The sequence below is a fragment of the Helianthus annuus genome, chromosome 16, assembly GCF_002127325.2.
Source record: "Helianthus annuus cultivar XRQ/B chromosome 16, HanXRQr2.0-SUNRISE, whole genome shotgun sequence".
In the NCBI taxonomy this organism is placed as follows: Eukaryota; Viridiplantae; Streptophyta; class Magnoliopsida; order Asterales; family Asteraceae; genus Helianthus; species Helianthus annuus.
Window position 1 is genome coordinate 192747879 of NC_035448.2, and position 12836 is coordinate 192760714.

The following is a 12836-nucleotide window of genomic DNA, read 5'->3' on the forward strand; positions in this document are numbered from 1 at the left end:
GGCGATTCCGAATCCAGATCTGGATCTAGGGTTTCTCTGCTATCTCTCTCGCGATCCAAGCTATTCAGATCCGCCTTTCCATCTGCTCTCTCTCTCGCACGATCCAAGCGATTCAGATCCAAGGAGATTCAGATCCAAGGAGATTCAGATCCAAGAGATTCAGATCTAGGTGCTGTGTGTGCGATTCAGATCTGGGTTTTTATTGCTATAGTAAGGTTAAACTTGCCACTCTCTGTTTTTTGGTCAAACTTTATTATTATGTTAATGTTTGTTTTTTGTTGTTATTTGATGAATTTATGATGAAGGTGTGTTTAGGAGAGCGAATTCTTGAAGTTTTTAGGGTATATGTGGAACCCATATATTATTATGTTAATGTTTGTTTTCATCTCCATCACGTGCAGTTACATCCCGATTCTTTTCTCTGCTTGGAGAACGACGATGACGACGGGATGGAAAGAGAGTAGGGCGTTAATGATGGTAATGGAGTTTTGCTGAATGATGGGATAAAACTTTTCTTTGATCTGGATTCATTTTTTTAGATTGTTTACTTTAAATCGGTTCTCTTTTTGCAGGCAGGGTTAGCTATGTTGAAAAGAACAAAGGCAAACACGGCGCTAGAGGTTGGGGTCTAGGGATGGCAGAAGGTTGTTATGTGCACAACCTCTTTATCTTTGCATACTCATTTTTGGCTCACTAAGTTACTCGATTTCCCTTATCCATCACCAATGCATCTGCAGGTCATTCTATGCATTCGATGAAAGCTCAATTTTTCAGGTTTGTTTTACGAGTCCTGTTACACATATACACACTTTTTTTTTTTGATAAAATGCTGATCTTTAAGAGTCATAATAGGTAGTTTGTAACTTATGAAGGTTGGGATATGTGGAAAGTAAACCTGGATTTGAATGAATGTGATGCTGCGTTGGTCAGTTGTTCTCATCCTTTCCAAATATGCATATTGAAGGGGTAGGATTGGTCATTTGGCACTTGTTATATGGATCTTAAAGCTGTAACTGGGCTGAGGTGGATGTGGCTGTTGCTAGCTTTGAATTGTCATGAGGAGATTTTGAGTATGATTGAGAATTCTGGATAATACAAGGGCTACAGTCCAGAGCAGTAAGAATCTTTAGGTTTTATGGTTTTCCCTTTTAAAACCTACATCAATTGATCATCTTGAAGTAACTAAAGTTTAATCTTCATTATATAAAAATAGTTCATATTTGGTTACAGGTGATGCACAATGCTATTGATGTTGTGATGCTTGTTGTTACTGAGAGTGAAAAGGCCATTTCATTTTTCAAAAGGATGATATGAAATTTTATTGCTCAATAAGATTCTTCTAAAGTACTACCAATCAACTTTAATGAAGGTGAGGACGGTAGCCCTTGTTCAAAACCTGGTAAAATTGCCGACCATTATTTATCGCTATTCGCTATGTGGCTTATAGGTACCTTATCGCTATTTGTCGTTATTCGCAGTTAACAACTATGGGTGTCCCCGGATGTTGGTGGAGTTGCTAGAGCACGAGCTTTTGCTAAAAACGTATCTGATGCGCCATTGGCCATTGTTAATAAGCGGCGTCATGGGCACAATGTAGCTGAAGTAAGAAGTTTATAGATGAAGGAAAGAATTATATTCTCCATGTTGATGTTTCTGATATTACCCTTTTCAGGTCATGAATTTGATCGTTGATGTGAAAGGTAAAGTAGCAGTTATGGTGGATGACATGATCGATACTGCTGGTGAGATTTACTTTCTTCTTCCTTTTTTATCTCTTTATATGGCGATTAATATGTTGATTTTGTGTTTAAAGGTACTATTGCCAAAGGAGCAGACCTGTTGCATCGTGAAGGGGGCAGGGAAGTTTATGCATGCAGCACGCATGCTGTCAGGTAACTCACACACCTTTTACCTCATACTTTGTCTCTTCCATATGAAAATGAATGGTTTAAGTTAAGTGGATATGTTTTACGGCAGTCCACCAGCAATTGAACGGTTGTCAAGTGGTCTATTTCAAGAGGTGATTATTACGAATACCATTCCGGTGTCTGAAAAGAACTATTTACCACAGCTGACTGTCTTATCGGTAGCAAACCTACTTGTCGAGAGCATCTGGCGTGTGCATGATGATTACCCTGTAAGTATTGTTTTACATTTATATGCTTTTTCTAGAGTTGTAAAGATGGGCACTACTTTGTAAAGATGGGCACTTAATCTCCGCAACAATGATAGGAGAGACCCTCATCATAGTTTTTCTGATATTTCTGGTTTTGCCACTGCATTGGTGGTCAACACAAACGATCTTAGCCACAAGATCCCTCTTCTTACTTATGGTCAAGAGGTAATAGCAGAATAGCGGTTTTTTTATGGGGCGTTTGGACATGCGTTTCAAAACTGATTATGTGATGTTAAATAACCTAATAAGATAATTAGATATGATTAATATCTCAGTGCTTAGTGATAAAATGATCAAATAGGACATAATATTGAAAAAAAGGGTTAGCTGGTCGTAAAATGGGAATAAAGTTCTCTCAAATTAGACTAAGAGGTAATTTCTTCTCAAAAGGTTGTTTCGACTGATGGATCCTCAAAGATCTCTCCCGTTTGTCATTAAAGCACACATATATCTGGCTGTGAGTTGACACAAGTATTGACCCGTTTAAATGAATTGATCTATTAAATTATTTATCATTTTTGTTAGATTCAGTTATTATAATTTCTTGTGTAAATTTCAAAAGCGTTGTAAAAAACGTACTCTTTTCACTAATGTTGCTACTTTTTCACACAACTAATATCAACTGCCATTTATGTACTTAGCTCTGTGGACATTATACCCGAAGGTACGTTGCTTCAAGCCCGCTTCACAATATGTCAACTCAAATATATTTTTGATAAAATGCTGGTTATTTTGATTTTTGACAGCATTGTTTGGAGTACTTGGTCTATTGGATGATGTCATTATAGCCCTTATCTTTTTCCTACATGTTGGCACCCTGTATCGGGCTATTCTTGTGCGCCGTTATGGAGGATCTTCAACCTGACGATTTGAAGCCTTATATTGATGTTGGTTGTTCCTATTTAACATCTGCAATTATGCTTCATCTGATATTGATACAACATAGAGATTGTGATCTTTGTATAATGATGCGGAAGATTGTTTCAGTTGCAAGACGTACAAGTTTTCATTTTTATTAGTCTTAACAGTGTTGGTTAGTCATTGGTCATGTATAACCTGGTTGATTTGCATTTAGGTTTAGTAGTGGTAAAATTGGGGGGGGGGGGGGGGAGTGGATAAAGCGATACATTTAGCATCTGATATCATTATTGTTAATAAGGTTGTGGATAAATCTACTTTTGATATTTTTTAGAAAAATATTTATGGTTTAAATACGTTTTCATATAGAAATTTCTGGGTATATACGTTTTCGACCCCCCGTCGAAAACGTCAAGCTTCACCACTGCCGAAGGCCTTATCGTAATTGATGATACGATTCATCATTCAAAATCGTTGATTTACCCACATCTTTAGAACCCCTCATAACATAACTAGAATCACACATTTTTTTTCTCTTGAAGCCGGAAACTAGCCGTCACATAATAACCACCAAACGCCATCACGAAATCACCAATCGCCGCACACCGCTGATTCTCTACCGCTGAAGAAGGCCGCAACCGACCCTCACGTTCTGCTACACAGCCACCATCGTCGTCGCACGCCACATCAGAAACTACATCCCCGTACATAGCCCTAAACTCACCAACCTAAGTGATGTTAATAAGGTTGTGGATAAATCTACTTTTGATATTTTTGAGAAAAATATTTATGGTTTAAATACGTTTTCATATAGAAATTTTTGGGTATATACGTTTTCGACCCCCCGTCGAAAACGTCAAGCTTTGCCACTGCCGAAGGCCTTATCGTAACTGATGATACGATTCATCATTCAAAATTGTTGATTTACCCACATCTTTAGAACCCCTCATAACATAACTAGAATCACACATTTTTTTTTCTCCTGAAGCCGGTAACCGGCCGTTACATAATAACCACGAAACGCCATCACGAAACCACCAATCGTCGCACACCGCTGATTCTCTGCCGCTGAAGAAGGCCGCAACCGACCCTCACGTTCTGCTACACTACCACCATCGTCGTCGCACGCCACATCAGAAACTACATCCCCGTACATAGCCCTAAACTCATCAACCTAAGTGATATGTTTCCCGCCGCATCGCGCGGGTAAACGACTAGTGTGTATATATATATATATATATTATTGTTTCATATATATTATAAACTTTAATACTTCGTTGTGGTTTATATTTTATAGTTATATTATGTGTTAAAATAACTCAATTATATTTAAGTTATATTTGATGAATATATATTTTGGTATTGAGATACATGCTTATTTCAATTAGATTGTTTTACATATATTTTTATTCTCGTATGTAAATAAATTTAAATGCTTATGGATTAAAAGAAGTATATGAAATAGCATATTTAATTTAAAGTTCACTTGCATTATTTTTGAAATCTTAATAATGGGACAAGGAATATTAAGGATTGACATATTTTGTGTTGATATGTTATTAAACAAGAATTGAGACCCGCCACAATGCGGCGGGGATTCTTTAGTTATAACTAAGTCGATTTGGCACCCGCACGTTATATTAAACCTGTCAAATGGGAAAAAATAGACGATGTAAAAACGTTCACCCACAAACGCACGTTGCGTCGTGTTAACTCGCAAAATTTAGAACGAAACATAAAAACGTTAAATCAAAGACGCACGTTACGATGTGTTAAGTCACAAAATTTAGAACCAATCATAAAACGAAAAATTTACGGAAAATGAAAACTATAAAGGACCAAAGTTGAAAGTAAAAAAAGTTGCGAGGATGGATTGCAAAAGATAAAAATTTTGGGTTAAAAGTAAAAAAAAAATAGTTTTGGGTTAAAAGTAATTTATGAAATACTTTTTAGTGAAAAGTAAAAAAATCAATTTTTTTTGGGAAAACCTCCAAAGCCAAGGTCACGACAACCATATGCATAACCATTTTTTCTTTAGAAAACCCCCAAAGCGCACCCCGCGTTGCGACGGGCGTAAAACGGTGTCAAATAGTACCAATGTCACACAACCGTCGTCGACCACCAACACTGACTCGACCTAGGATCTGCGTGTTGCGACGAACCTGTTAAGCATGAAAAAAATAGAGGTAAAAACGTTGAACCACACATGCACGTTGCGCCGTGTTAACTTGCAAAATTTGAAACAAAAGATAAAAAAGTAGAACCACACTCGTACGTTGTGTTGTATTAAGTCGAAAAATTCAGAACTATACGTAAAAAGAAAATTTACCAAAGATGAAAAGTATAAGTGACAAAAGTTGTGAAGTTAAATTGAAAATAATGAAAAGTTTTTGGTTAAAGTTAAAAAAAATATGTAGGGTTAAAATTACAAAAGCTAAAAACCTTTGAGTTAAAAGTAAAAAATCAAGTTTTTTTTGAAAAACTCACAAAGCACAAGGTACAAGTGGTTATGCACAAAAAAATTGCTTATTTATATATGGAATAATAAGATGATCTATTAAAAAATTACTCACAAAAGTAACTTATATAAAGGCCTCAAATTTTCATGATCGCTTTAGGCCTCGAGAAACGTTGAGCCGACCCTGTCAGAAACTATTAATGCATCATAGAACAATTATATGAAACTGATGTAAAATAAAAAGAAAAAGGTACAAAGATATAAAATAGAGATGGTAAAACGAGTGGGTTATCATATGCATTCTCTTTAAGTAACTTTCAAAATCATACGACCCCATGGTGCTATGGGTTGTTGAAATTGGTGGGTATGATGAGCATAACAACGCTATACAAGAAGATTCTCTCACATAAATGTATAACCAACATCTATAGAACCCCTCACTACACATTTAAGTTATATAATCCCCTTTTTCTTACATATTTGCCATGTATCGTATAACCCTCCCCCCCCCCCCCCCCAACACACACACTAAACATAGCCTAAGAGAGTTTCAATTTGAAATCAGCTTATTTCGAACTCTATGTCTAAAGCTCGAGCTAGGCTTGGACTTCACTCATTAATTATTTAAAAAATACTTTCGTTTATTATTTATAAAATACTTATATACTCTATTTATATACATATATAAATATTTATAATTACAATCTTTATATCATCATCATCATACTCAGTAAATCCCACCAATAGCAAAGTTAAGGTAGGGTCTGAGGAGGGTAAGATATAGACAGCCAATTACCACTACCCCGTAGGAATAGAGATGCTACTTCCAGTGAGACTCCTGGCTTGATAATTACAATCTTTATATATAGTTATTTTATCATACTTTTATATATAATAATATTTACTGTATAAAATAATAAATGATAAGACATATATAATAAGCTCGTTTTGACGGTTTTGTCTCGCGACCCTAGTAAAGCTTAGGCAAAGGCTTGTTTATTAAATAAACTTCACTAGACTTGAGTCTAATTAAAAGTTTTAGTGAGCCGACATGAGTAATTAACGAGCGATTATGATCATTTACAACCCTTGATGTAACAATATTGAATATCTACTTCAGTCTAATCGATAATAATTATTGTTCTTGGTGTAAAGTGTATGCAAAAAAAATCTTATTATTAACCTCGAAGATTTTATTTTTCAGAACGGGACAGTAGAAACAGTCGATAATTCTTTTCTAGTATTTATGTCTATTTTAGAGGATGGATTATGATGTGACGAATAAAGTAAATATAATTATATCACAGAGGCAATAAATTCCACATTAAAATGTCATTTTCATTTGTAAAATTTATTTTTCACACACTGATTCCACATTAAAATGTCATTTTCATTTACAAAATTTATTTTTCACACACGTACTATTTAAAAAAAGGGGTAACTTTGTAGAATAGTAATCAAGTTTTTAAAGTGTTCCAATTAGGTCACTTAAGTTTCAAATGTTTTCCAATCAGGTCACTTAACATTCATTTTTCATTAAAATTAAGGGTTTTTTCATCCATTTCATAGGTAACCATAGTGATGTGGATTTTTGTTTCTTTCTTCTCTTTTATTTGATGTTAACGTCGAGTGATGACATGGATTGTAACTTGTTTTTAAATTTTTAATGTAATTAAAGTGTTTTTATATTTAATAAATTTAATTTCATATATTAAAATAACTCGACCACGGTATCTTATGCTCCATTTTTTTCTTGACACATGGAAAAAAGGATATAGCTCGATTTGAATGTTAAGTTATCTAATTGAGACAAAAATGATATGAGTGACCTAATTAGAACAATTTTAAAACTTGATTACTATTCTGTGACAAAACTAAATACGCAATTAAAATAATAAAATGTAAAATCAATAACTTAGTTACAAATATCAATTTTTATTTAAGTGAAACATCTTTGGCGCTACATGGAAGGTCTTTTCAAAGGATCGCAGAGAGAATGGACCCAGGGAGTGGAGTGGAAAATGGTTCTTTCAAATGGAACTGATCTAATCAGCCTGAGTCAGAAGAGGAACTTAAGGAATGGAAGGAATGTTGCGAGGTGCTCAACAGTGTGAGTCTTTCCAACGGTAAGGATGCATGGTTTTGGAAGGATGATAGTCAGAACGGTTTCTCGGTGAAGGAGGTTAGATCGGCTCTGATCAATGATAGAGGAAGTTGTCACCCTCCAAATTTTGTTTGGTGCAAGTGGGTGCCCATTAAGCGCAACATTATGAATTGGAGAGGTAATCTGGATAAACTTCCTACTAGAATAAATTTAAGAAGAAGAAATGTGGACATATCATCGGTAATGTGCCCGTTTTCTGACGAGGTTGAGGAATCGGTTGAGCATTTGTTCACTTTGCCCGTTTGGGTCGGGGGGTGCTGTTGTATGTTTGGCCTTTTGCCCGTTTAGGTCGGAGGTTGTTTTAATGAAGTTTAATTTTCAAAAACTTTTGTCCGTTTGGATCGGAGGTTGTTTTAATGAAACTTCTTTAACAATCAATAACTTTGAAAAGACCGATTTATAAGTAAATGAAACATCTTTCTCACCTTTAAAATCAAGAACCCAACCGGCAAACATACAAGCAAAAGGTGACTGGCCAACCAATTTTAGATAACCATGTGGCGGTGAAATATTGCATGAAATCAATTTGGTTAGTTGAAATTAACATGGGTAACTAATGCATAAAGTAAGCATATAATATTTACAGTTGACTATCTAGTCAACGGAAATGTAGCATAAAATTTGTCTCGTCTCGGCCTTATTGTTAGATACTTAGGTGCTGTTTGTTTTTTCTGTGGGAAAAGGTCTGCAGTCTACGGACCACATCTGCAAGCATCTGCAGGAGAAGAGGTGGACCAAATGTCTGCAGCTGCAAGGGAAAGAGGGTTTGTTTTTTTTTATTTTATAAAACATCTTCTCATACACACACTACACACTTTCACACACAAACCTCGATCTCTCTCCTCTTTGCCTTCATCACCACCACCAAGCACCACCGTCACAACCGTCACCACCGTCACCACCGTCACCACCATCACCACCGTCACCACAAACCTCCCCCGTCGCAACCACCCACCCCCGTCACACTCTCCTCCCTCGATCTCGATCTCTCTCTCTCTGCCTTCATCACCACCGTCACCACCGATCTCCGATGATGATGATGATGGTCTCCTGCTGTTCAAGCACCACGGTATGTCGGTATCTCTCTCACTCTCTCGATTTGGGGGTTTGTTTGATTTAGGGTTTTGGTTCGATTTGGGGTTTTTGGGCAGGGATGTGGTGGTGGAGGTTTGGGCAGGGATGTGGTGGCGGAGGTGGTGGTGGAGGTGGTGGCAGGGATGTGGTGGTGGAGGTGGTGGCAGGGATGTGGTGGTCGATGATGATGATGATGATTATAAAAGATGATGACGATGATGGTGTCGGAGCAGGGGTGTCGGAGGTGGAGGTGGTGGCGGAGTAGGGGTGTCGGAGGTGGAGGTGGTGGCGGAGTGGAGGTGGTGGCGGAGCAGTGGTGTCGGAGGTGGAGGTGGTGCCAAGAAGAGGTAAACGTCTGCGAGGAGAAGACTTTGGTCCATGTCTGCTCCAAGAAGAGGTCTCGCAGACCTTTTTTAATGAAAGGTCTGCGAGAAAACAAACAAGCTGCAGACATCAAACGTCTGCGCGCGTCTGCGTCGCGCAGACATAAGTGGCCAGAAGTACTTCTGGCCAAAAAACAAACAGCACCTTAGATATTTTTAGATAGCAAGGGTTAAGAAGAATGACCTACTAGAACAGAACTTTTAGATAACCCAAAAGGTTATAAATAAGTTAACATAGATAAAAATGGTTTGTAGTAAAGAATAATGTGTCTAATAGGATTTGTTTTCTGAATGATAAACTATATATATATATATATATATATATAAGCACCAACCCCAGTTAGCAAAATGATTAACCGGGTAAAAAACAAACAATTACAAAGAAAGAAACAACAATTTTATCCACTCAAGCCAAACCACATTAACTTTATGATTACGACCAGAAAACCATAAAAAATAATTAGAAACAATCCAATAAAAAAAAGCTTTTTTTTTTTTTTGAAATTATGACTACCCAAAACCAGTTCGTTTCAAACTCTCCAAATGAGGCACCAAGCCGTAAAAATGGATGGACTCTACAATATCTTTCTTCTTCTTGACCTATCGAAATGAAACTAACCACTGAAAAATCTAATTCTCCGACCTTCCATGTAGCGCCAACAACATGCATACGACTATAAAACCAAAAAGACAGAAGCTGTATACCAACGTGGTTCAAAATAGCTCGCCAACACCTTCATAATTTGAGGCAGTAATAGGACTTGAGATCCAAACAAACCGGTTTTTTTGAAAAAAAAATGTGTAGCATAAGCTAGAGCATTGCTCATCCCTTGCTACCAAGAGTACAAACAACAATCAAATAGTATCTTATCTTTCCATCAAAGGCAAACTACAAAAAACTTCTTTGTAAAAACATTCCTAGCTAGTGTATTGCCACACTTTTATTGACCACATAAAATCATAGGTCGAGATGAGACGTATTTTATATTGAACAGATCTAGTTTGTAGTGAGAATATAGCTTGAGTATGAAATATAGATCTAAGTTAAAACAAATTTGAGTCGGATTGATAAAGCGCCCCAATGCACATTACTTCCATAGTTAAGAGTGAATTGAATAATCTTTAAGTAAATTTATCATCATTTTTAAAGAAAAAAGTTATTTGCTACCATCATGTGTAGTTTTTGTGATAATTTTGAAACGGATTCTAAAAACTGTTATCCGTTTAAGAATTTATAATCTGTGTTGAGTTTGACTCGGTTTGCACTTGGTCAAAACACAATTCTTTTGTTGATTTTGGAATCTTAAAAACTCATGTTTGGTGTTTATTCGACCGATTAGTTTAGTTGGGTGCATTAGTAAGGTGATCTCCAAAGTACTTGCGAATCGCCTAAAGCCGGTGATCCAAAACTTAATTGCAGAGGAACAAACCGGTTTTTTGACGAATAGAAGTATTATGGACTGCCCCCTAGTGCTTAATGAGTTAATAGCATGGATGAAGAAAAATCGAAAGAGTGGGTTTATACTTAAAGTGGACATCGAGAAGGCGTATGACTCGGTAAGTTGAGCTTTTTTGGAATCGATACTTTCATAGTTGGGGTTATCAGGGGTGTGGATAAAATGGGTTATGGCAACAGTTACATCTGCTCGTGCGTCAGTATTGGTGAATGGTTCTCCTACACATGAATTCCCGTGTTTCAGAGGATTGAGGCAGGGCGACCCACTGTCTCCTTTCCTCTTTTTGATTGTTATGGAGGCGTTGGCTGGGGTATTTAAAAAGGCCGGAGAAATTGGGTTGTTTAACGGGCTCGATGTGGCAATAACGACCCTACTTTATCGCATTTCTTATATGCAGATGATGCGGTTTTCATGGGAGAATGGTGTACAGACAATGCTAGAAACCTGAACAGGATATTACGTTGTTTCTTTTTAGCTTCGGGTTTACGAGTCAATGCAGCCAAGAGCAGTTTATATGGCATCGGGGTGTGTAGTGAAACTACAAGTTACATGGCGGATGTCTTCAAGTGTAGGGTTGGGTCACTACCGTTTAAACACCTGGGGCTTTAGGTCGGGGCAAACATGAACATGGTGAAACATTGGGACCCGGTAATGGAGGTTTTTAAAAAAAAAGGCTATCGGTATGGAAATCAAATATACTTTCGTTTGGAGGGAAGATAACATTAATAAAGTCAGTCCTTAATGCTTTGCCTACTTACTACTTCTCAATTTACAAAGCGCCGTTTCAGATGATTAAGCAACTTGAAATGATTAGGAGGAAATTTTTGTGGGGAATAAATTCAGACCATTCAAAGATGAGTTGGGTCGCATGGCAACACGTATGACACCGCGAGAAAGGGGAGGGCTGGGGTTAGGTTCGTTGAGGGAGGCAAACCTAGCCATGCTAGCAAAGTGGTGGTGGCGATTCAAGGTCGATACCAACGGTTTATGGAGGAAGGTTATATGGAGTATACATAATAGCTCAAGATCATGGCAGATTATCCCAAAGAAGGTAACCATTGTGTGTCCGTGGAAACAAGTGGGGAATTTGTCGCAAGACATGAGAGAATATGGGATGAATTTGGCACTATTATTCAGAGGCATTCTGGGTCAGGGTCATCAAATAACATTCATTCTGGCAAGATAAATGGCTATACGAGAATCCATTGCAATACAAGTTCCCGAATTTATTCGAGTTGGAGCAACAGAAGACGGCTAAAGTGGCGGATAGGATATTCGACTCAGGCGGTCTTTTGACAATTAGGTTCAGATGGACGCGGCCTCCAGATTCAGAAGAAGAGCTCACTCGGTTAGCGGAGCTGGAACATGCTTTGATGTCAGTTAATGTCGGGGAGGACAACGATAAGTGGAGCTAGGATTTAGACTTGTCCGGTAACTTTTTGGTAAGCAGTTTGAAAGTTAGAATGCAAACTGAAAGATTCCCAGATTTGAATTTGGCATTTGAATGGAATGCGTGGGTCCCAATTAAGGTTAACTTCTTTTCGTGGAGGTTAGTGCTTAACCGCGTACCGACAATGGTAGATTTGGCTAGGAGAAATGTGCATTTCGAATCTCTAACTTGCAAACTGTGTGGAGAATCAAACGAGTCGGTCGAGCATTTATTTGTTGCTTGTGGTTTCGCCCAGCTTGTTTGGGACTTCATCGCCCAATAGAGTAGGTGCAATCAAGTCTTTGTGTTTGGTATAAAGGACTTGTTTGAGATACATTGGCATGTGAGAGGATCCACGAGGTGGAAGAAGATGTTGTACTCTATCATTCAAATAGCGGTATGGTGCATTTGGAGATGTAGAAACGACCGAGTCTTCAATCGAAAGGTAACAACCGCGGATGGAATAAAGGATGAAATTCGATAGTTGGGATTTTTGTGGGTACGCAATCGGGTCAAGGGACAATCCATGTCATGGCAACAATGGTGTAATTTTGAGGTTTCTTAGCATGTGTTTTTGGTGTATGTTCTGTTACTTTCCACTGTCATGTACCTGGTAGAGCTAACTGTGTGGTTAGCTCAGTTTTTAATAATAATGTTTGTTAGCCTTTCAAAAAAATCACCAACCAATGATATACTAACCCTTCGGATAGTTGATACCAACTTGGAAAATTTAAACAAACCCTAAAATCAAGAAAAACAAAACTCGAACAATACTCCCCCGTATTCATGAGCTAACACAAACACAACCTTTTTAATTTGAAAATAAATAGATCGAAC

General features: G+C 37.4%; 1 protein-coding gene across 6 annotated transcripts; it reads left to right on the forward strand.

Annotated features, from left to right (window-relative positions):
• The first annotated feature begins 481 nt into the window (after window positions 1-481).
• LOC110915044 (ribose-phosphate pyrophosphokinase 1) lies at window positions 482-3217 on the forward strand. Of its 6 annotated transcripts, none has more exons than XM_035985053.1 (8): window positions 482-644; window positions 738-774; window positions 857-1116; window positions 1231-1602; window positions 1673-1742; window positions 1814-1892; window positions 1978-2137; window positions 2818-3037. In XM_035985053.1, exons 5-8 carry the CDS (start codon window positions 1676-1678, stop codon window positions 2890-2892), a joined length of 381 nt encoding a protein of 126 aa, XP_035840946.1. In that variant the 5' UTR covers window positions 482-644; window positions 738-774; window positions 857-1116; window positions 1231-1602; window positions 1673-1675; the 3' UTR covers window positions 2893-3037. The 6 variants fall into 6 exon arrangements, with proteins under 6 accessions (XP_035840946.1, XP_035840944.1, XP_035840943.1 ...); XM_035985051.1 differs by having other exon boundaries at window positions 873-1116; XM_022159669.2 differs by lacking the exon at window positions 482-644 and having other exon boundaries at window positions 659-774; window positions 853-1116; window positions 2818-2840; window positions 2923-3217.
• Window positions 3218-12836: the final 9619 nt, after the last annotated feature.

Coding starts and splice junctions, on each gene's coding strand:
- LOC110915044 (XM_035985053.1), top strand. CDS start 1,676: ATGAATTTGATCGTTGATGTGAAAGGTAAAGTAGCAGTTATGGTGGAT. Junction 1,893..1,977: donor TGCAGCACGCATGCTGTCAG/GTAACTCACACA, acceptor GTTTTACGGCAG/TCCACCAGCAATTGAACGGT. Junction 2,138..2,817: donor GTGTGCATGATGATTACCCT/GTAAGTATTGTT, acceptor TTATGTACTTAG/CTCTGTGGACATTATACCCG.